The sequence below is a fragment of the Pseudorca crassidens genome, chromosome 17 (genome assembly GCF_039906515.1).
Source record: "Pseudorca crassidens isolate mPseCra1 chromosome 17, mPseCra1.hap1, whole genome shotgun sequence".
NCBI lineage: Eukaryota > Metazoa > Chordata > Mammalia > Artiodactyla > Delphinidae > Pseudorca > Pseudorca crassidens.
This window is the reverse complement of record NC_090312.1, coordinates 2180657-2204425: the sequence shown is the minus strand read 5'-3', so window position 1 is coordinate 2204425 and position 23769 is coordinate 2180657. Positions and strand designations below refer to the sequence as shown.

Sequence of the window (23769 nt, the reverse complement as noted above, 5' to 3'; positions counted from 1 at the left end):
ATTCACAGCCACGGGCCCGGTTCGACCCCTGGTCGGGGAACTAAGATCTCGTGAGATGAGTGGCGTGGGCAAAAAAAATTATTTTTAATAAAAAAAAATGGGCTGTACGTGATTTAGCCCAGATTCAATCCATTATGAGAATCATGACACAGAGCAGAAAATATTTCAACAAGAGGCTGAATTCGCCTCCTCAGCTAAAGACTGAAGGTCCAGAATTTGGTTGCATAACCCTGAGTGTAGGAATCTAAGGCTTTGCAGAGTTAAATGGGCTGGGGGTGGTATTTAGAATGTTTTAGGATTGCTAATCACAGTCTTACAAGCTATGGGGATAGAAAAAGGAATAAGAATATCATTAAATGAATGAGAATTAAAATAGGTGGCCTTTCGCACCACTCCCGTTGTCCCTGATACGGCAAAGACTGTGCGAGAAGAAAAACGGCCGATGGGAGAACTGATGTATCGAGGACAACTTAGCTAAGGCCCTCTTCTCCCAATTCAGGCAAAAGGTGTATTCTTTGGAAATGAAACTCATCATACATTTATGGTTTTGCCACAGAGGAGTTTGAATTTGCCAGCATATGTGAAAATCCAGTGTGGTGGGTTTCAGTCTGAGAATCAGCAAGTAGCGACACTGATAATACCACGTGCATGACTTCCCTCAAGGAAATGTGTGATAAGTAACCTTATTCACTGCCACCTGGAAAGAAATCACCTGAAGAGATCTCTGGAAAAAAGATCCTGGGGATTACTCTGGACCCTGGATTATTTTGAGCACCCCCCACCCACAATTTTAGCTCCAGAGGTTACAAAAAGTTGTAGAAGGCAAAGTTCAGCAGCAGCCTGTAAACTCATTTTTCCTCTCTGTTGGGGCCACTAGTTTGGGAAGGAAAATGATGACCTGGTCAAATCTCTGTGCTGGTCCTCCACTGAGGGTGTCGGCTAACAGAAAGATAACAGGGTGTCACATCTGTGAATTGCTTTTAGCAGGAAATACCTGATCCTCCTAGGGGCTTACTTTAAATAAACCTGGAATCTACAAGGCACGGGTATATGAGTCCGGGAGCCTTGGGACTCAGGGGAGGGGATGCTAGGTGGGGTCCGGGTGGGACAGGGATTTCAGTGGTGAAGATGCTGTGTGGGTTCAGTGGGCCATCCGTACCCAGAAAGGTGATAATATATGCCATATATCATCATATATTATATGGCACAGGGGGTGGTGAAAGGAACACCCACAGGAAGGGCTGCTAGGTGGGTAGGAGAGGCCATGGGACCCCAGGGGAGGGATGCCGTGTGGTCAGAACGGATGGGTGGTGGTAGTGGATCTGCGACCCCTGCTCCAGGAGGGCAGGGCCAAACCCTAGGATCTTCAGACACTGACCTAAGACCCAGTCCAAGCCTGCAGCACTGCCCCCACCACCCTGCGTCCTGCCCAGACCTTTTGGCACCTTCCCGCCCCCCATCCGTCATCCCCCCTGCCCCCCCATCCATCCCCCTCCCCCCATCCATCCCCCTCCCCCCCCATCTCCTACCCAGATCTTCTGGAATCTGCCCCATCCCTGTGTCCTGCCCGGACCTTCTGGAAACTTCCCCTCCCCCCCCCAGTCCACATTCTCCCCAGACTTTCTGAAACCTTCCCCTCCCCACTCCCAGCCCGCGTTCTGCCCGGACCTTCTGGAACCTTCCCCTCCCAGCTCCCGGCCCGTGTCCTGACCGGACCTTCTGGAACCTTCCCCTCCCCCCTCCCAGCCCGCGTTCTGCCCGGACCTTCTGAAACCTTCCCCCACATCCTGCCCAGACCTTATGGAACCTTCAGGGACACGACCTCAAGACGGGCTCCCACAGGCCGTAGAGAGCGCAGCCGCCGCAGGTGAGTGAGGAGAGGCTGGTGAGGCTCAGAGCGCAGACCTCACCCCGGAAGTACTGAAGGGCGTCTCCCGTCAGGCTTTGCGCGGCCTCTAGAAGGTTTGGCCTGGCCTCGGGGCGGAAGCGCGTCCCCAGAGGCGGTTCCCTCAGAGCGCCTGGCGGCGGGCTGGTGCCCGAAGGTCTCGGAGGACACGGACGGGGGAGATGGTTCCAGAAGTTCTGGGCAGGACGGGTGTGGCGTGGAGGTCTCCAGAGGGACCACACCAAATGCTGGGCTGGATGCAAAGAAACCAGATCGTTCACACATTGCTGGTGACCCAGAAGAATGGTGCAGCCAACGAGCAGGACAGGGTGGTAGTTGCTTTAAACGCTAAACAAGCAACTACCAGAAGATCCCCAAATTTACTTCTCTGTTTTCCCCAGACAAACTGAAACGTGTCCATAGAAAACATGCATGGCTGTATATGACAGCTTTATTTGTAATATCCCACGACAAGAAACACCCCAGATGTCCTGCAGTGGGTAAACAAGCCATGTAACTTTCTCACCTGGGAGATACTCAGCAGGAAAGAGAGAAAAATGTGACACATGCGCTGACTTACATGAATATTCAGGGACTTATGCTCAGTGAAAAAAGACGATCTCCCAAGGTTACATACACACTGTTTCTTTTATATGCCGTTATACAGGTGACAAACTTTTATAAATGGACATGAAATTAGTATTGCAGGGGCCACTGTCTCCAGATATGGGTGGAAAAGAGGTTCGTGAGTCCATATAAGGGAAATTGCAGTGATGAAACCAATCTTCTTCCTCACTATTGTGAATGGAACTACCCTATTAGTCGTAATACTGTACTATATTTTGCGAGATATTAACAAGTAACTGAGTAAAGCACTCGCAGGATCTTTCTGTATTTCCTGCAAGTGCATTTGAATACACAATTATCTCAAAGTAAACGTTCAATGGAAATGAAATGTTTAAACAAACATATCATTAATTACATTATTATTTAAATGGCTACAATTAGGAACTCAAGACTTTTGGGGTAAACAAAAAAATGCTCTTTATTAGAGACATGCTTTAAAACAAGGACATGAAAAGATTGAAAATGAAATATAGAAAATGGTATACAATTTGATTGCCCCCCAAAGGACCCTCTTATACACACACACAGGCTGAGTAAATATTAAGACAAGAGCGTTACTTATGTGAAGAGCCACGTTGTGTAGAGGCGAAGGGACAAAATAGCAGAAAGACATTACAATCAAAATCCATACGCACCCCTAACACGGGCTCAAAATACGTACAGAAGACACCTTGGTAGAATTTAGGTACTGTAGACAACTCCATTATCCTATATTTAGTTATCATCAACACTTCCCTCTCCATAGCTTCTAGATGCTGGAGCAAGGAGAAAAAAACATCACAGCGATAGACCTGGATCAATAATCTTTTCCTGAAAGGAGCAGACAGCAAATGTTTTCAGCTTTGTAGACCTTCTAGCCTCTGTCACTACTACAAAACATTGTCTTTGTGCGGGTGGAAGCAGCCATACAGGCTAAGTAAACATACGATCGTCCCTGTGTTCCAACCAAGCTTTAATTACAGACACGGTTGGTGGACAGGGTTTGTCCCACACACTCCTGTTTGCCAACCTGTGCTATAGAAGTTCTGAGCAGCCTCATTAACAAACTAGGAAAAATCAGTATACATAACGACAGACCCAGAGATGACCACATACAGCTTTTTACAGGGTCGCATGTGACTCTACAAGCTTGAGTTCATGCCATGACGTAACCCAGCATCAACAAATCTCAAATGATTGACGTTACTTAGAGTTCCTTCTGTACTTCAGTGAAATTAGGCTAGAAATGATTAGTCAAAAGAGAGCCAGGAAATCTCCAACTGCTTACTAATTATTCAGGGCACTTCTAAACCAATTACACAGAAGACAAGCCCCAACAGAAATTGGGAAATAGTAAGGTCTAAACGATTATGAAGTTATGACAAGTTGAGAGTGCGGGGAAAGCAGCTGAAAAAGTGCTTAGTGCAAAATATATCACATCACAGGCATCTAGTAGAAGAGAGAACAGGGTGAAAGTTTCCTCAGCTTCCATTCAAGACGTTAGAAAAAGAAGAGATGATCCACTCAGAGAAATGAGGAAGGAAGTATAAAGAGGAGAGCAGAATGAACACGAGGTAAATCCACAAAACCAAGGCTGGTATTTTGGAAGGATTCAGGGCATTGGTAACACAGAAGGAGATCACAAAGAAGAAAAATAAAATTCTCATTGCCAATATCAGAAATCGAAAGGGAGGCATCAATCAGCCCTCATAGACCTTATAAAGAAAATAAGGGGCTGTTATGAGTAGGCTCCCTGTGATAAATGTGAGATTTCTGATGACGACAAAAACTTGGAAAACACTGTTAACCATAACACAATGAGAGAGGGAGGCCGAAATGTCCTTAATATTTTTCAAAAACCCTATGAACCAGAGATTCTATTGAAGTTAAAGTCTCAAAGCAATAGAAGGATACACCAAGCTTATTGATGGTGAGTCCCAATAGAGTAAAGATTAATCTACAAATTCAATGAAATTGCAGTCAGAGTCTCAGCAGGTGGTGTGTGTGTGTGTGTGCACGTGAAGTTGATTCCAAATGTTCAAGTGTTTATGGAAATGGAAAGGGCTAGGAATAGCCAAGGCAAGCTAGTGGGAGAAGAAAAACGCTGGAGGACTTGCACTGTCAACTACCAAGGGCATTTATATCGTCTCATTTATGAAGACAGTGTGGGATTGGGCTCAGGATTGAAAAATAGACCAACAGAGGAGAAAAGCAAAGTCAGAAAGCACATATATCCAGTTACGGGCTTTCTGACGAAGCTGACCCTGCCCTGGAGTGGGGATAGAATCTTGATTGCCTTGACGAGTGGTGGATACACAAGATAACGTACACAGTATTCACACCACGCAAAAGAAGCAGGTTCAGGACATTTGTGGATCTCCATAAATACTCAAAAATGAAGTTTTTACAGCGGAAAATGTAGATGGCTATCTTTATGTCCTTTGGAAAATTAAGAATTTTCAAAACTGAACAAAATTCTGCTGGTCACATAAAAAAAAATGATAACTGGCATTATGTAAAAATTCACAACGTCTGCCCCTGAGAAGGTACTGATAAGACAGTGAAAATGTGCTCCATAGATGAGGAGAAAGCACTTCAAACACGTATCTGCTAAACGACTCGTATTCCGAATATAGAATGAGCTTCTTCCTACCAATCAGTAACTAAAATAGCAGATCATCCAATAGAAATTTGAGCAAAAGGCATAAAGCCAGTTTACCAGATAGGAAATGTGTATGGGTAATAAGTATAAGAAAAGTTATCGAACACGATTCCTCTTGGTGGAAATCCAACGTGAAAACACAATACGATGACCCCAACGGGAATGACTAAACGTTCAAAGACGACCACACCATGTGTTGGCGAGATTTTGAAGTGTGCGGGACCCTGTGGAGTATAAGTAGGCACACTCTGTGGAAATCTCTTCAACAGCCCTGCCAAAGCTGTACTTAAGCACGTCAAAGACCCGGCATTACCACTTCTGGGTACGGAGCTCCTGAAACACTCACAATGCCCCACCTCAAGACAAGGACTGGAATATTCACTGCAGCACCACCTGGGGTAGTTGCAACCAGAAACGGCCCTAATGTCCATCAACAGTAAACTGTGGTGTATATTCATCAATGGCAGGTATGCAACTATGAGAGTGAAGAACATACAGCCATGCACAGAGGCAGTCTCTCAAGGAGAATTTCTTCTACTTGGGGAATCTGGGTCTTTGCTCTTAAGGCCTTCCATGGATTGGATGAGGCCCACCCGCGTTATGGGGGATAATCGGCTGTACCCAAAGTCTCCTGATGAAAAAGCTAATCGCATTTAAAAATATCTTCAGAGCAACATTGAGATTGGTGTTTGGCCAGTGAACTGAATGCCATCGCTTAGCTAAGCTGACACGTGAAATCACCCATCACTCTTGATATTTCACACAAAAGGTATCGTACAATATATGGCCTTTTGTGTCTGGCTTCTTTCACTGGGCATAATATTTGAAGCTTCATCCCTGTTGTAACATGTGTTGTTACCTTGTTTGTTTGTTTGTTTAGATAGCTTTACTGAGATGTAATTCACATACCATGCCATTCACTCATGTATAGAATTCAATAATTATTAGTATATTCATAGCTATGTCAACCATGACCATAGTCCATTTTAGAATATTTACCTCACTTTGGAAAGAAATCCCATACCTACTCGTGATTATCCCTTTACACTACCCAGGCTCAACCCCCCATCACTAGGCAACCATAAATGTACTTTCTGTCCCTATAGACTTCCCTGTTCTGGACATTTTCTGTGACTGGAATCATACAACCCGGCGTCGATTGTGATTGGCTTCTTCAGCTTGCCTTAGAGCTTTCACGGTTCACCCACGCTGTGGTGTGTTGCAGTGCTTCCTCTTCCTGGCTAAATAATATTCCACTGTGTGGCTATGCCTCATTTTGTTTATCCATTTAGCAGTTGAAAGACATTTGGCTTGTTTCCACCTTTGGTCATCATGGGTAATGCTGCTACCATACATGTGAACATCTTTTATGTGGACATAGGTTTTTACTTCTCTTGGGTGTATGTCTAGTAGTGGAGTTGTTGGGTCCTACGATCACTCTCTAACCATTGGAACAATTATCAGGCTATTCCCACAGTGGCTGCACCATTTCACAGCCCCACCAGCAGTGCATGAGGGTTCTGGTTTCTCCACACCCTCACCGGCACTTGTTATTTTCTGATTTTTTTATTCTAGCCATCCCAGTGGGTATGCAGTAGCCCCCCTCTGTGGTTTGATTTGTGTTTCCCTGACGGCTCATGAGGTTGAGCACCTTTTCATGTGTGTGTTGGTCATTTGTGAGTGCATCTTCCTTGGAGAAATGTCCATTCAAATGACTTGCCCAACTTTAAATTGGGTTGTCTTTTTTTTTTTTTTTTTTACCCCACCGAGCAGCATGTGGGATCTTAGCTCCCTGACCAGGGATCGAACCCTCGCCCCCTGCTGTGGAAGCACAGAGTCTTAACCACTGGACCACCAGGGAAGTCCCGTGGATTGTCTTCTTATGACAGAGTTTTGAGTGTTCTTTATACATTCAGAAAACAAGTATCTTATCAGACATATGATTTGCAAATACTTTCTCCCATTCTGTGGCTTGTCTTTTCACTCTCTTGGAAGTGTCCTTTGAAGACCAAACATTTTTAACTTTGATGAAGCCCAAATTATCTAGCTTTTCTTTTGGCGCTCATGCCCTTGCTGTCATATTTAAGAATATTTTGCCAAAACCAGGATCATGAAGAATTACCTTTATATTTTCGTCGAAGGTTTTTACAGTGTTAGCTCATATGATTAGGTCTCTGGTGCATTTGAGCTGGTTTTTGTGTAAGGTCTGAGTGAGGTAAAGGTCCAATTTCATGTTCTCCCACGTGGCTATAAAGTTGTCCCAACATCATTCCTTGAAAATATATGCTCCCCGGCGGAGAGTCTTGGTACCTTTGTAAAAAATCAAGTGACCACAGATGTACCACTTCATTTTTGAACACTCAGTTCTCCTCCATTGGTCTGTCTGCCCTTGTGCCAGCACCACCCTGTCTTGATGATTGTGGCTTTGCAGTAAGGTTAGCAATCGGGAAGCTTGAGTCCTCCTACCTTGTCCTTCTTTTTTAAGATTACATTGGCTACATAGGTTCCTTGCATTCCATGTGAATTTTAGAATCAGCTCGGTGGGTGCTAGCTGGTGGCAGCCTTTGGGGAGGGGTGTTAGTCCTGTTGGCAGCAGCCCCTTTGCTGGGGACCTGGGGGGCCTGGATGCTTCTTATTTCAGCTACTGAGGCACTGACGGAACGCTGGACACTCGGCCTCTTCCCCAGCGAATTGCAGAGTCCGTCCCAGCTGGGGCCTGGAGTCCTTCAGGCTGTCTCTCTGGGGTCAGCTTCCCCAGGACTGTTTCTCCTCTTGCTCCCTGACCTCTGACCCTGCCTCCCCAGGCAGGAGTCCTCTCCCCTGCCTGGCGTTTTGGGCGAGCCCAGGTGGAGCTCAGGCCCTGCAGTCACAGGGATGAGGGTTCCAATCCCCACCGACCCGCGGGTTAGCCCTGAATCCTGGGACAAAGACCCTTGTTCTATGGGCTCCCATTTTCTGACGGACAAGATAGGATGGTGACAGCCCCTCACTCACAGCCGCATCTGGATGGGACGGATACACAATGTGGATCAGGTAACGCATAAGTGCTCCAGATTGCCAGTGGTTGACGCGTCAAAGCCGCACTAGTGTGACTGTGCTGTCGTTATCCCTTTAGTGTCGTTGCAGATTTGGGAGCAACCTGCAGAAGCAGGGGTCCCACCGCTTTCCCAGCTCACGCGACTGTCGCTAAAAAGGCGACTGGGGCTCCTGAGTCTTCCCAGCAGGGAAGCCCGAGGCTGAGGGCACCTGGCCCTGTCCGGGAGCGTCCGGAGATGGAGATAAAGGGCCTCGGCACATGCTGGGGGTTCGGAGGGGCTGGTTCCGAAAGCTGAGGAAGAGCACACATCACAGCAGGGAAGCGTCTCCGGAAATGCTCTAAGTACCTCAGTGCTGAGTCCTGCGGGGCTCCTCCACCCGCACCCGCAGGACTGTGCCCTTGGGCCTCTCCACAGTCAGTGATTAATCGAATGTAGCCATGCGTTGTATCAGCTTCTGTGCTCGCACTCCCACTTTAAATCCCACATCTTCTCTCTAGGGTCCACGTTCCTTCTGTTGAAGCAAATTCTGGGTAGCTCTTTCGGTGAAGGTCTGTGACTAGCGAACTGCTTTTGTCACTCGCCTTTTCTTTAAAATGTTTCATTTAACCAGTATTCTTGAATGGACGTTGAGTTGATTTAAATCCGCTGTGGATGGCCATTTCCCTACACACCGCGAGTGTATTGTTCTGATGCTTTCTGACATCTAATGGTGTGGTCACGACACATCTATTGGACGCTTGCCTTTGATTTCCAGAGGCTTTCTGATACTTCTCCTCACTGTTAATGTGCTGCTTAAAATACAGTAGAATACAGGTTTATACTATGGTTGTGTGTCTGTCTGGGGCTGTGGGTGTATCTGCGAGAATGTGTGAGCCCGTCCACATCCTAGTGTAACGCTGGGACTTGCCTTTTTAGTTAACACGTGGTGACTATCATCCTATACAAGTGCGCGCACACGGACCTCCCTTTTTCATTTCACTGATGGTTAGGCTTCTAATGAACAGACACATCGGAAGTGAGCAATCCTTTTACTGAAAGAAAATTACATTGCGCCCATTTTTGACATTATGAAAATTATTGAAATAAGTATCCATTTCTGTAGTTTAGACTCATAGGATATAATCCCACTGAGGTCAAGGACTTGTCTTTGTCGCTACCATACAGCACAGTGCCTGACACGTAGCGGGTGGTGAATGAAAGGGGTACAGCCATTTTAAACTTTGGCTAGCAATCCTACCATTGTCCCACATTCTACCAAGCGCATACAACCACCAACCAGTAATTCTAGGACCTCTCCTGCAAGGCAGGCAACTCTTTCCACAAGAAAGCTGAAAACCATTTTGCAGAGATTTGATTGACAATTATGGGGATGCCCAGTCCTCCCCCCGGGGCAGCCACCGACTGCCTATTTAAATGTGCCACTGAAGGTCTTCAGGTTCGAGCAAAGGGACGGAGCTGATGCTCTGAAAATCCTCCCACTCCGGTAGCTCTACAGAACCAAAAACATGTCAAAAGTGCATTTCTGGGCTGGCAGAAAGGACAGGACCTCTTCAGGATCCTGAAACAAGGAGGGACCTGGGCCAGGGAGGAGGGACCACAGAAGTCAGTACACAGCAGCCACCAGGGGAGGTCTGGGCACAAGGCAGCAAGTCTAGTGATCCGGTGACCCCAGTTAGTGGGGGGAAAGGACGAGAGGCCTAGGACACGAGTAAGATTAGAAATTGCAATCAGAACCCCACGGAAAGGCAAGATTTGAAAACACTACAACAACGCTGAAGATGCAGCCTGGAAACCTGCCGCCTAACACCGTGGGGAGGCGAGGAAGAGGCCTAGCTTCCTGAGGCTGGGATGGAGGGCGATATGCGCTCCCGCTGAGAACTGAGAACAGGCCCCCACGGTGGGTTAGGATTTATGTTACTCGTGCCTCAGAGGAAACCCCAGGCTGTGTAATTAATACGAAGAGTGGCCCTGGGAAAGTGATAACCCTTGGGCACCTGGAGGACACAGCCTCAAACCAGGCCCCAGCGGCACACGGAACATGGAAGATGTTCCAGGTCTTGGCATCGGGCTTCTTAAAGGCAATACTATTTCTACCTTGAAAGATGTGAAGAGGCATAAGAATTATGGCGATTACACAGTAGACTGTTGAGATAACCTGGAAGACTTTTAGAAAGAGCCAGATGGACACTGGAAAGGCATGGGAAATTCCAAGCAGGATGAGGAAAAAGAGACTCCTACGTAGGCTTGATACGGGAAAACGGAGAAACACGGAAAACCAAGAGACAATCTTGAAAGCATCCAGAGATGCTTTAAACTGGAGATTGTCTCCAGGATGTGCACGATCACTCCCAAGCCAAGGCCCTTCAACGGGAAGGAGCTGCGCTGAGGGCCTTAGAGATGGGATTGGCATCCTGGCTTCAGTGGTACCCCTGCCAAGGATGCGCTGTGAGACTCTAGCAGGTGAATGAACTCAGTTTCCTCGCCTGCAAAATGGGGACGAGCACAGTGGGTGCCTCTCAGGGCTGCCGTGAAGCTCAAGCAAACACACGTGCCAAGCTTCGCAGAATGACACACCTTGACCCCAGGGTAACGAGGTTTTCATTCCATTCCTGCCATCACACACCGTCCACTCACCACAGAGCAGGGCCACAAACAAGGAGACAACTCCTGAGCAGTGGGAAGAGAAATCCGTGTTTATTCAGTGCCGGTCGAGCCAGAAAGCCGGGTACTTTCCGAGCGCCGGTCTCCCTGTGGGCCCTTGAGGCCCGCTGCAATGGTAATTATACAGAATTCCCAGAGGAAAAGCTTGCGCCTCGGAGGGATTGAGGGCTGGGCCCACGTGGGAAAGCCAGGGCTCCAGCTTGTGCCTGTGCGACCACAGAGTCTGGAACCTCCTCTCTTCTCCATGATTCTCCAAGTCCCCCTCCACAGCGAAGACCCACTGGTGGCAGCAGGCCTCTTCCGCCGTGGGTGGAGTGGAGTGGCAAGGGGTGTGCAGCCCTTGTTCTCCTCCAGGGATCTTGGCACCGAACAGATGCCATCGGGGTGGCTCAGTGCCAGCAGGGCCGGCGCAGCCAGAAACACAACTCCTCCTGCCCTACTGCCTCGCCGTGACTGAGGACCTGCTTCTCACCAGACGAGGTGGGAGTGGGGAGGGAGGGAGAGTGGAGAGGCCCCAGCACCCCCTCTTGCCTCTGGGCCCCCTTTCTTCCTGGGGGTGTCACCTGACCCCAGGTGGCATGGGACAGACACGCTCCTGCCAACTAGGGGACCCCGGCTGGCTCTCAGTTGTTCAAAGCCTCTTCCACCCATGAGGTTAGGGTGGCTGCTCTGCTCTGGGGCACGGGGCACTGCACGAGGGCAGTGGGGCCCTCCAGACCGGCTCCCCTAAAGGGAGCACGAGATGGCCCCACGCCCTCCTCTAGAGGCTTCTCTGTGGCCCCCGAACTCCTGCCGGAGGCGGTCAACATGCCTCCTGCTGTCCGATGCATACCACTGACCCAGATGTCCAAGTTGGCTCTTTGGTAGCTACCCTTCTAGTAAACATGACTGCTGACCGGCCTATGCAGGCCCTCGGCTGGGCACTTCAGCCACAATCCCAGAGGGCTGGCACTGCCAGGAGGAGCCCCTGCGGACTGAGTGGAGCAGGTAGATGGACAGCTAGCAGCCCAGCTTGAAGGGCAAGTCCACGCCAGAGCACTGCAGACAAAAGGGACGGCATTGGAAATGGTACCGAGCAGGACAGGGGACGCCCAAGTTGTCATCTCTTGCATGGGGGCAGAGTTTAGCACAGAGGGCATAGAGACTGGACAGGGCGGCAAAGGGCGGCGTCTGAGGCCCCTTTGCTTGGATGGACACACAGGGAGCCTGGAGCTGGGGCAACAGGGGCTCCAAGGCCCTCAGACGGTACTCCTTGCAGGACAGGGCCCTGGTGGGACCGGGCACATGGTCAGGACCTGCGACCAAGTTTCATCTCCAGCTCTGCTCGGGCCTTGCTGCACAGGCTGGCAAGCCCTGACCCTCGGAGGGCTGGGCTGTTCCATTTGTGCAACGCGCTGCCTGGACTGTGGTGTGGCTCAGGAAGCAGGGCCCATGGGAGAAAAGAGGGGTGGCCTGGGGTCAGGCAGAGGGAGCTTGTGGTGTGACTAGCCCGACCGAGTGGCGACGTGACTAGCTGATGGCCCGGAAGGTGAGGAGGGGGAGGGTAGAGGGCATCAACACGAAGCGGTAGATCATCTTTACGTCCTCTTGCACCAGCGTCTCCACCAGGAAGTTTTTCAGCACCTAGGACAGAGGCGCGGGTTCTGCCTGGCCGGCCTCCGCTGCCTTCCAGGGCCCTGAGGGCGGGTGCCCCAGGAGCAGAAGCCTGAGGTTCCCGACGAGGCTGCCCGCCCCGGCCCCGCCCAGGCCCACTCACGTGGTGCAGCAGAAGCAGCATCTCCACCTCTGCCAGGCGCCGCCCCAGGCACTGGCGCACGCCAAAGCCAAAGGCCAGGTGTGGGAACCTGGTACCAGAGGCTCGGCTGTCCAGCCAGCGCTGGGGCTCATAGCGCTCGGGCCTGCTGAACATGGCGGGGTTTCGACCCAGGGAGTACAGTAGCACCTTCACCAATGTCTGCAGACAGGTGGGGAGGGGCAGGGTCAGATGCCCTGCGGGTGAAGGTCAGAGGGCGGGGTGTCTGGCAGGGGAGCCCTGCGGCCTCACTCACCCCGGCCGGGATGTGGTAGTTCTGCAGCACCAAGTCTGAGCTCACCTGTCGCTCCAAGAAGACACCCACGGGGTACAGCCTGTGCACAGGGGCGGCCAACAGGGTCCTCAGCTGCAACAGGGCCCTCGCTTCCCTTCTGCAGCCTCCCTAGCCCAGCGCCCACGGCCCGAGGGCAGCTACCCCAGCGCCCTCACAGCCGCTCCTGGCCCTGGGAAGCCCGAATCCCGAGGAGCTGCTTCCTTGCCTCTCCTGAGTCAGCCAAAGCTGCCCCGGCCTGAGCAGCCCCGGGCCAATGAGGACACGACCGACGACGGTCCCGGGACACTGAGGTGGGACCCCAGAGGAAGAAGCACCCCCATCCCTTTAGGGAGAGGAAGAGGAGGCGCAGGGGGATGTAGCCTTGGGCCAAGCTGCTGACCAGCAGCCCCAGGATCTGCCTGCAAGCCGCGCCGAGCGGGCTGTCCCGACGGCGGGGCCAGGGCTGCGGGGGGGAGCCCAGGTCTAGCGCGCCTACCTCAAGGTCTCCTTGAGGGCCGCCCGCAGCAGGGGCAGCTCCGTGGTCACCCTCTGGGGATTTTCTGAGACCCTGGCCTCGGCCACCAGGCTCTCCTGGCGCAGGGCCTGCTGCACTTCCGGGTTCCGAGCCAGTTCAAAGAGAGTCATCAACAAGGGGAAGGCCGTCTGCAGGAGCCACGGGGCCAGGGCTCAGACCCGGGCACAGGCTGCGCCCCTCCACCCCCAGGGCATCCCTCCCAGAAAGATGGCCGCCGTCCCCTGGGGCAGGGGACCTGCGTGCCCGGAGATGACAAAGCCCAGAGAGCTGACCGTCAAGATCCTGAGGCCACCTGTCTGCTTCCCCTGAATCCCTCGGGGAGGGTGTCCCCAACCTCAGAGAAGACCCGGGCCTCCTGCAGCCGCTTCAGAGCCTGGCTCGCACCCTCCTCTGGGCCCAGGAGGTGCCCACTCTTGCCATCTATTCAGCGGGGAGGGTTCCGGAGCCCCGGGCCATCCGCTCCCCGTGGGTCACCTCCCTGGCCAGCCACAGGCAGGTCCGAACATGGGGTCCTGACATGAACCAGCCACCCCGGGCCCCAACTGCTTCCTCCTCCTGGATCATCTCCACGTGCAGGGAGAGGTGTCCACCAGCCCAGCCTGAGATCTGGGAAGCTGACTATCTCCTAAATGCCGTCCCCAAGGCAGCGCGCCCCTGGCATCTCCTGATATGCAGATACGGCTCCCTGTTGCTCCGTCAGCTTTAGTCCGCGCTCTGCGCTGTGGCCCGAGAGGGAGCAGGAGTCTGAGCGAGACACTCTCTACACTGGCTCCCTCTAGCCTTGGATACAGGCCTGGTGCCCAAAGCCCCTCCTGACAGGGGCCCTGACCCTGTCTGCCCTCCTCTGCCCACGTGCCCTGTTCCCCCCGCTCAGCCTCACAGCCTTCCTTGCTGTCCGCTCTTGCAGGCCCTGGCCTGCTGCCCTCCCAGCCTCCTCTTCTTGGCCTGTCTAACTTCTGTGTGGTCCTTCCACACCCAGCGCAAAGGCCTCCTTCTCCAGGAAGCCTTCCCAGAGCTACCCCCTGAGGCACAGGCCCTGCCCTGGGCTCTCTCACCTTGTGGTGGCATCACAGCCCCTGCTCAGGGAGTGTCTGCCCCAGGGGCCTGTGCCTCTGCTCAGGATCCTGGGTGCCCAGCAGGCGCTCAGAGGTGCTGGCAGATGCAGGTTCGGTCCAGAGACAGGCAGCTTCGGCTGCGCTCACACCCCGGGGCCCACCCTGCCCACTGTGCTGTGTTGCCAGCCACCTGCTGTCCCGCCCACACACTGGAGCCCCTTGCTGTCCCTCCCATCAGTCTGTCACTGCCAAAGGATCTTGAGTGAGAGCCAAAGGTACTCTGTCCCTGGGAAAGGTCCCCTGTGTGGGCCTCCAGCCGCGCCTCGGCCCTTCCCCCCCACCCCCCCGCCCCAGGACCTAGACGGTCCCCGGGGTCTCTGCTGCTGCATGTCCCTGGGCCTCGTCCACTCTGCACTCTGCCTGGAGCGTGGCTTCCCACGAGAGTAACCACAGACTCCTGCCTTTGAGGCCTGGCTCCCGTGCTCCCCCTTCTCAGTTGGGAAGCTGGAGCCGTAGACTGGGGAGGGGCTTGGAGGAGACGTTTGCCATGGGAGGGGGCAGCCTGGAGGCAGGAGGGCTCCCTGTTCCATGGGAAGGGCTGGGCGCTGGCCTGACCGTGTCCACGCTCCCAGCAGTGAGGTCGATAGAGTTGGCCTTGATGGTGTCCAGGGTCATGTCCGCACGCATCAGCAGCTCCGCCACGATGCCGCTGTAGTGCCACGGGTGGCCGAGGGCCAGCTCCTGATATATTCTCTGGATGGCTCTGTTGGCTGCGGGACACACAGAGACAGAGGCCCTGGGTCTGGTGCTGGGAAGCACTTTTTTTTGTCATCCTCCTACCCTTCAGCCCTCAATAACCCCAGGTCTCCGTGTCCTACCCCCATTCTCGGAACAGCCCAGTCCAGCCTCACTGCCAGCTCTCTTGGGGACCATGAAGAAGCCACAGGTCCCTCCTGTGGCCTCCGTTCTCCCCAGACTGTGGTGCGTGGAGGGGGCCCTGGGGTCCCTGGCCGCAGCACTGCCTGGCCCCCGCCCTCACCGTACTGGAAGATGTAGTCCCAGGCCTCAAAGTGCTCGTTCCACACGCTGGCGCTCGTCCAGCGAGACAGGCTCCTGGGCACGAACATGAGCTGCACGGTGGACTTGAACATGGCCTCCAGAGCGTGGATGAAGTTCAGGCTGTCAGGATTCGGGTGCTGGGCAAAGAGACCCAGCTGCTCTCCGTAAAGGACTGAGTGGCTGGCTGCGGGAGGAGGGGCCCCTGAGCCCGAGGCAGCGCAGGGCCTCGCGACCACCTGCCCCGGCCGAGCCCGCCCCAGCCGCCCCGGTGGCGGCGAGCCCACACCTTCGATGGCGTAGTGGGAGACGCCGGGCCTGATGTCCAGGGTCAGGCTCCCTCGGGCGTTCTGCGCCGCCCTCGCCCTCAGGGCCCGGGAGAAATCCCTGGCCGCCCGGTCCACCAAGGGCGCGTACTTCCGCACAGCCTGCAGCGACAGCACGTCTGGGTTCAGCCGCAGTCGGTCCAAACGCCACTGGGGTCCGTTTCTGTCGAGCAGGGAGCGGGGCATCAGGGCGTCCAGAGTCAGCAGCTGGCCGCGGCCCTGAACCCCACCTTCCCTTCCCCAGAGGGAAGCGGGCGAGGCGGGGGCCGCCTGCTGGCTCCTAGGGGGCCGCGGCCCTGTACCCCACCTTCCCTTCCCCAGAGGGAAGCGGGCGAGGCGGGGGCCGCCTGCTGGCTCCTAGGGGGCCGGCTGCCCATGTTTGGGCCTCGGCGGCAGCTCTTCCTCGGGGCAGCCTCGTGCGCTTCGCCCAGGGGAGACGGGGGCCTCTGCCTGAGCCTGCTGCGGGGGTTCGTGCAAACTGGCAGGCCCCGCGCCTGGCACACCCGTCTGCCCCCCGGGCCCTCTCTGGGGCTGAGGCTTCTGCTGTGAGGAAGGGGGCTGAGCCCCCAGGCAGGCCTGGCCCAGCTTTGCTCTCGTCACACCCCAGAGTGGGCAAGGCCCCTGGAGACCTTCATCTCCCGGCTCCTGCGATGCTGCCTCTGTGCCAGCCCCACCGCCCCCTCCCTGCAGAGCCTCCTGCTGCAATGTGGCAGGAATCAAGTCGTGTCTCTCCTGATACACCCACGCAGAGCCCGGTGCCGACGGGCCGCTGCCTGCAGGGCCTCCAGGGGGGCCCTGACCTGGACGAGGGGAGAAGTCCAACCCACACGCAAGCGCCTCGGAGGCCTGTGCAGGTGCGGGGCTCGTCGACGGCAGGCATCATCCTTCTTCCTCTGACCCTGCAGGAAGGGGCCGGGCTCCCCTCCCCCGCCCCAGGGCACACACGACCCCCAGGGGATGGGCACGATCTGCATCTGGAGCCAGTGGTCACCCTCTCTCCACCCCCCCGGATGGTTCCCGGGCAGGCGTGCTTCGGGGTCTTCCCTGGCTGGCCTCCTCTCTGCACCCAGGCTGCCCGCCCCCTCCGTGCGCATCCCCACTCGCCCGCACAGCAAGAACACGCCGCACGTGAGGCCACGATCCTGTCGGTAGGCCAGCCAGGGCTCCAGGAACATCCGCCGGGGGTGAGGGCTCTCCACCTGCTGCAGCCGCTCCACGTCCTCGGGCAGCATCACAAACACCATGTGTCTCCCTCCCACGTCATACCTGTGGGACAAAGCTCCCAGCCCTGCCATGGCGCCATGTCCTCCCCGGGGCCCCACTCAGCAGAACCAGTCCGCCGCTGGCCCGGAGCGGGTCGTCCCTCCCGCCGCCTCACTGAAGCCTCCCCTCCTCTGGGGTCTGCGTTCTGTGCTCCCAGCCACGAGCCACGCACGGCCCCGTGCTCAAGAAGGCTGCAGTCTGCAGCAGCAAAGGCACAGACCTGCCCCACTGATTCCCCTCCCTGCCCCTCACCCCCACTCCCCAGGCGCCCCTGCGCCTAGCAGGGGCTCAGCTGCCAGTAGGGACAGAAAGTTAGGGTGCTCTCGCCAAGGTGGGCAGGGAGAGCTTTACCTGAAAATGGGCCCCAGCTCCTGGAAGGTCTGATGCATGTCCAGGTGTATGTTCTCAGAGCCCTGCTCCTTCCAGATCTGAAGCACCCGCATCCACTTGTGGCCGGGACACCGGGGCACGGCTTCGAAGGGCAGCACCGCCTTGGGGGTCGGAGTGGCTCTGGTGCCCAGTGTGCGTGCCCTGTGCAGGGACAGCCAGGGCCCTGCCATCCACACTCTGGCCTTTGCCCACAGCGCCATCCTGCTGCGCCCCCGCCCCCTTCAGCCCCATCCTTTTATCTCCCCGGGCTCGCTGGACCGGCCGACTGGATCACGTCAGAGGAGAAAGTGTCCCTGGGCCAGACCAGCGGTCAGGGCTGGAGGCCTCCAGCGGGGGAGGAAAGAGACGGACGGGCGCCGAGTCCGGCAGTGACGCAGGCCTGCTCGGGGGTGGCTGTAGAGAGCAGGGACAGGGTCTGGAGCAGGGACCCGATGGGGTGGGGCTGAGGGAAAGAGGCCTCCCTCCCCATCCAGTGAGGGAAAGAAGCAAGATGGATAGGTGCCTTATCTTAGCAAGGGATGAAAGGGGACCTTGGGTGTTTTCATCCCTTTTCTACAAGGACCAGAGCGGGAGCAGTGCCGAGGGCTTTGCTCTAGTTTCTTGAGGCCGCACGTGTTTTGTCCACTCTTCCCCAGGCCCTGTGCTGGGTCCAGGGAGTGGAGGCAGGAGCCAGCAAGGGAGTCTCCCAGTCTCATGGGGGCAGAGAGGGGGCTGCAAAGACACCACTGGCAGTGGCACTGGGACTGCCAGGGCACTGATGTGGCCGAGGCCCTGTCTGTCTGGGCTTGCTGGTCCCACTGAGGAGCAGAGAGCACCTAGAAGACGGGGTCACTGGGGGGGGTGGACTGCAAGGCCCTCCTCAGGCAGGAGGGTGAAAGGTCCCCGCCTCCCCCCACGGGGCCTGTGCTCGGGGCCCGCAGCCTCCTTTCCCCCCGGAACCCGTGCTCCCGGCGTGGGCAGAGTCTATGACGGGGGTGTGGTTGTGGACTCCCCTCTCTCCCAGGGACCCTGGCCAGCAAGCACGCAGCCGGAGCCACCCCTAAGAGGGGGTCCACGGTTTGGGGCCCCGACTCGTCTCACCCATGCCTGGCAGCCTTCCCGTGAGGTGGGTAGCGCTGTCGCCGTTCCCATTTCCTCAACAGGCTACTGACGCCCGGAGCTTCTGTCACTCCCAAGGCCCCCCGTCCCGCCCAGTGTGCCAGAGGGGCCCCAGCGCCCTGACCCTGACATGGGGGTGAGGCGGTGAGGCCACCGCAGCGCAGGCTCTGGGGGCAGGACGGAGGGTATGTGTGGGGTTAGCAGGGCGGCTGACGACCTGATGTTACTGGTCATTCTACTTCAATCCGTTCCCTGCTCCTGACACTTCCTCGGGGAATATTCGGCTGGGGCAATGAGTCAGAACCGCCAAGGCCCCTCGTCAAGCTGAGATGTACGACGTGCCTCAGCCCCAGATGGTGTAAGAGCTGTCCTTGGGCCAAGGAGACGCGGCCTGCCCTTGCTGTGCTGGCGCAGCGGCCCGGGCCACGCTGGCCAGCCTCCTGCTGCCTGTTCCTCCACCCTGCGGCCCCTCCCGGCCTCTCCTGGTCTGCCCTTGGGGCTGTCGGGGCTCTGCCGTGTGCCAGCTTTCCCCGTCCTTACACATTCTGCCGCAGGGTGCTGGACATACAGGTCAGCCCAAAGCCGACCCCCTGCCCCGAGGAGCTGCAGAGGTGGCTGCACCCTGAGGCACCGGCACCGCAGGCTCCGGTACTTGCGCTGAAGTCCTGGTGCCTCCCAGACCGCCCAGCCTGGCAGCCCCCTCTGCAGACTTCCTCCTGTGCTGAGGCCGAGCAAGCCGGGTGGGCGGAAAATGTCCCCTAAGTCTGGGCAGGAAAGGTGGCCACAGGGAGGGTCTGAAGGTCTGAGCAGAACGCAGGCTGGGAAGGTTCCAGAAGGTCTTCGCAGGACACAGGGTCCCGAGGAAGGTTCCAAAAGGTCTGGGCAGGACACGGGGATGGCAGGGGCGGGGAAGGTTCCAGAGGGTCCGGGCAGGACACGGGGAGCGTTGAAGGTTCTAGAAGATTGGGCAGGTCACGGGCGGTGGGCGCCGTGTAGCAGGCTCGGACTCGGCCTCAGGTCAGCTTTTGCCGGTCCTGAGGTTCGGCCCTACCCCCTCGAGCAAGGTTCCGGGATCCCGTGTGCGCCAGTCAGCCATCCGAACCCCAAAGCATGCCCGCCCATGGGGTGTCTGGTCTTTGCCTACCCCCCTAGCCGCCCCTCCCCTGGGTCCAGGCACCTCCAACCTCCCACGAAGCGGCCCCTCCCCATCCCAGCTTCCGTTGTGTCTTTCTTCAGCCCCTTTGTTCTGGGTTGGATTTGCTGTCACTTTCCCGGCTTTTGAGATGGAAAATAAGATCCTCGGGCTCCAGCCTCTCCGCCTCGCTGCTGTGCGCTTGGCCTCGCTGCCTTTCCTGCCAGGCCTTGAGGCTGTTTCGGTCTGGTTTTGTTTTGGAATACTCTAATCATTGTGCTGCCCCAAATCTTTTTTGTTTTCTCCTGGGAGTGATGGGGTGTGAGCCTTTACGAGTTGGAATTGTTCTTAATGTCCGAACGCGTGAAGCGACTGGTTTCTGCTTAACGCCACTGTAGTCAGGAAAGGTACTGAGTGAGTTCCCCAAATCCCTCACGAATGTGAGATCTCCATCTGCCTTTAACTCTGGCGCTACTCTTTGCCTTGAAGTCTACACTGGCTGATGCCAATGGAGCTGTTTCCGCACCTCACTTCTGTTACCCCCTCGGCGTGGGGCTCTTGTCGTCAAATGTTTTATTTCTAAATGCAATGTGCGTTAAACATGCCTTGTAGTGGGATCTGCTGGTGAGGCGACAGCCGAGCTGTTTTGTGTCGAGCCATATTCATTTACCTTCACGTTTGGAGCGGATTTTCCCTTCCTTAGAAGAGAAGTCTTGGTGACCGGTGTCTTCTTTCTACAGCGTTTGGAAGTGATTGTCCGTGAGGTTTTCCGTTTCTCCTGGTTTTGTGGGAAGAGCAGACATGGCTGGGGTGTGGCTGCCTAAAGGTATGGCCTGGCTTTCCTCTGGCAGATGTTCAGATTTTCACTGACTAAAAATCACTTTCCACGGTTCAGCTGTCGTACGTCTGAGATTGGTAATCCTTGTGTGAGTTTTTCTTTGGACCTGCCGCACTGAACTTTCTGGGTTGTGGGCCGATGGCCCAAGCTCATCCTGAAAAATTGTCGTCTCCGCCGTTCTCTCTTCAGAGATCGGCTCTGTCCATCTCTCTGTCTCTCCTTCTAGGACTCCGGTTACACGGAGGCCAGATATTGGACTCTGACCTGCGCGTCCCCTCTTCCCAGGTCGGTGCGTTGCTTTGTTTTTCTTTCTCTGGGTGTCAGTTTGGACATTTTCTGTACACCTGTCTTCAGGTTTTCTATTGTTCTGTTTTTCCTGCATCTGGTTGGCTGTTAAGCCCATCCAGTGAGTTTTTCACTTTCAGGTGTTTTGTTTTTCTGTTTTAGGGTGTCCCTTTGATTCTCTTTGTGGATGTTGTAGGGGAGGAAAAGACTTCCTCTGCCCTCTTAGGTTCCTTTGGCTGGTCTAATCTAGTTGATGTGAGGTGGATTAACAGAAGGAAAAGAAACCAATTTACTTTTGTAGGTACGGAGGCCCCACAGGTATAGGACCTAAGAAGTGACCAGAGATGGCTGTCTACATACCTGTTTAGGCAAAGAATGTGTTATTTGAGAAGATTTGATATAACAGAGGGATTTTTGCTTGGGGTATCATATTAATGAAGAAGTAACAAAGTTTTTTTATGCCCCTTTCTCAGACTCAAAATCCCCCCATCTTTGGCAATAAGGGTGCCCTCCAATCCTCCCCACGTAGCGGGGATACCTTCCCGTGGGACTCTTGCTTCTTGCTTTCAGTGGGACAACGTAGGTTCAGAGCGTTCTTCTGGTACTGGGTGTTTCTCAAGTAACTTTATTTTTATTTATTTTCTTTATTATTTTTTTTACATCTCTATTGGAGTATAATTGCTTTACAATGGTGTGTTAGTTTCTGCTTTATAACAAAGTGAATCAGTTATACATATACATATGTTCCCATATCTCTTCCCTCTTGCATCTCCCTCCCTCCCACCCTCCCTATCCCACCCCTCTAGGTGGTCACAAAGCACCGAGCTGATCTCCCTGTGCTATGCGGCTGCTTCCCACTAGCTATCTATTTTACGTTTGGTAGTTATATATGTCCATGCCACTCTCTCACTTTGTCACAGCTTACCCTTCCCCCTCCCCATATCCTCAAGTCCATTCTCTAGTAGGTCTGTGTCTTTATTCCTGTCTTACCCCTAGGTTCTTCATGGCATTTTCTTTTTCTTAAATTCCATATATATGTGTTAGCATACGGTATTTGTCTTTCTCTTTCTGACTTACTTCACTCTGTATGACAGACTCTAGGTCCATCCACCTCATTACAAATAGCTCAATTTCGTTTCTTTTTATGGCTGAGTAATATTCCATTGTATATATGTGCCACATCTTCTTTATCCATTCATCCGATGATGGACACTTAGGTTGTTTCCATGTCCTGGCTATTGTAAATAGAGCTGCAGTGAACATTTTGGTACATGACCCTCTTTGAATTATGGTTTTCTCAGGGTATATGCCCAGTAGTGGGATTGCTGGGTCATATGGTAACTCTATTTTTAGTTTTTTAAGGAACCTCCATACTGTTCTCCATAGTGGCTGTACCAATTCACATTCCCACCAGCAGTGCAAGAGTGTTCCCTTTTCTCCACACCCTCTCCAGCATTTATTGTTTCTAGATTTTTTGATGATGGCCATTCTGACTGGTGTGAGATGACACCTCATTGTAGTTTTGATTTGCATTTCTCTAATGATTAATGATGTTGAGCATTCTTTCATGTGTTTGTTGGCAATCTGTATGTCTTCTTTGGAGAAATGTCTGTTTAGGTCTTCTGCCCATTTTTGGATTGGGTTTTTTTTTAATATTGAGCTGCATGAGCTGTTTATGTATTTTGGAGATTAATCCTTTGTCCGTTGATTCATTTGCAAATATTTTGAGAGTTGTCTTTCCGTCTTGCTTGTAGTTTCCTTTGCTTTGCAAAATCTTTTAAGTTTCATTTGGTCCCATTTGTTTATTTTTATTTCCATTTCTCTAGGAGGTGGGTCAAAAAGGATCTTGCTGTGATTTATGTCATAGAGTGTTCTGCCTATGTTTTCCTCTAAGAGTTTGATAGTTTCTGGCCTTACATTTAGGTCTTTAATCCATTTTGAGCTTATTTTTGTGTATGGTGTTAGGGAGTGATCTAATCTCATACTTTTACACGTACCTGTCCAGTTTTCCCAGCACCACTTATTGAAGAGGCTGTCCTTTCTCCACTGTACATTCCTGCCTCCTTTATCAAAGATAAGGTGACCATATGTGCGTGGGTTTATCTCTGGGCTTTCTATCTGTTCCATTGATCTATACTTCTGTTTTTGTGCCAGTACCATACTGTCTTGATTACTATAGCTTTGTAGTATAGTCAGTATGTGGTGTTGGCATATTTTGGGGCAGCCTGCGTCGAGCCCTATCAGTGCCCTCCTGAATCCTGCCTGGAATTTTCACACATTAAAGCTGAGGTGGTAGGTCACCCCGTTATTTCATTGAATTAAGCTCTTAGTCTTGAAAAGAGATCACTTAAGTAGTCGTGTCTCCTTTTGGGAGGTGGTGGCACAGGTGGGGTCTTAAGTTAGGCCTACATTGTAGGAGAAGTCAGGCATTTAATAAGGCATTGCCATGGAAACTAAGGGAAAATAACGGTGAATGATGGGAGCAAATTATAAACACTGTCTGAGTTCTGAGGGCGGCCAGTCTAGAAGAGCTCTTCGTATCATATCTGAAGTGTTCTTCACGTGGTTTAAGGGCAGGCAGTGGCAACTTGACAGCTTTTCCTGGTTTGCGGCTGGAATGGCTCGAGTGATCTTTCTGAGTGGCCCACGTGGCAAGAGGCACAAAGATTGTCTATACGTGAGCTGTTGTGGTGATTTCTCGGAAGTTTATGTAAAGTTGTCCATCTTTAGTTTGCACGGCTTTAGAAAAAGGGCAGTTTTAGTTCTTAATGACTGCAAATCAGAAGGGTGGGAGAAAAATAGGAAATTTTAGTTTGGAGAGATGTAGCCAAATTTTGAGGAAACAGACTGGAAGAATTCAGGGTCTAGTTCGT

The 23769-nt window shown here is 53.6% G+C and overlaps 1 protein-coding gene across 1 annotated transcript; it reads right to left on the bottom strand.

Annotated features, from left to right (window-relative positions):
• Positions 1-10873: 10873 nt before the first annotated feature.
• Positions 10874-17743, bottom strand: LOC137210642 (cytochrome P450 11B1, mitochondrial). The gene is made up of 9 exons (XM_067712721.1): positions 17505-17743; positions 17001-17156; positions 15854-16053; positions 15548-15751; positions 15124-15278; positions 13415-13581; positions 12901-12979; positions 12609-12806; positions 10874-12475 (listed from the first exon to the last, which is right to left on the bottom strand). The coding sequence occupies exons 1-9, from the start codon at positions 17741-17743 to the stop codon at positions 12362-12364; spliced, it is 1512 nt and encodes a 503-aa protein (XP_067568822.1). The 3' UTR covers positions 10874-12361.
• Positions 17744-23769: the final 6026 nt, after the last annotated feature.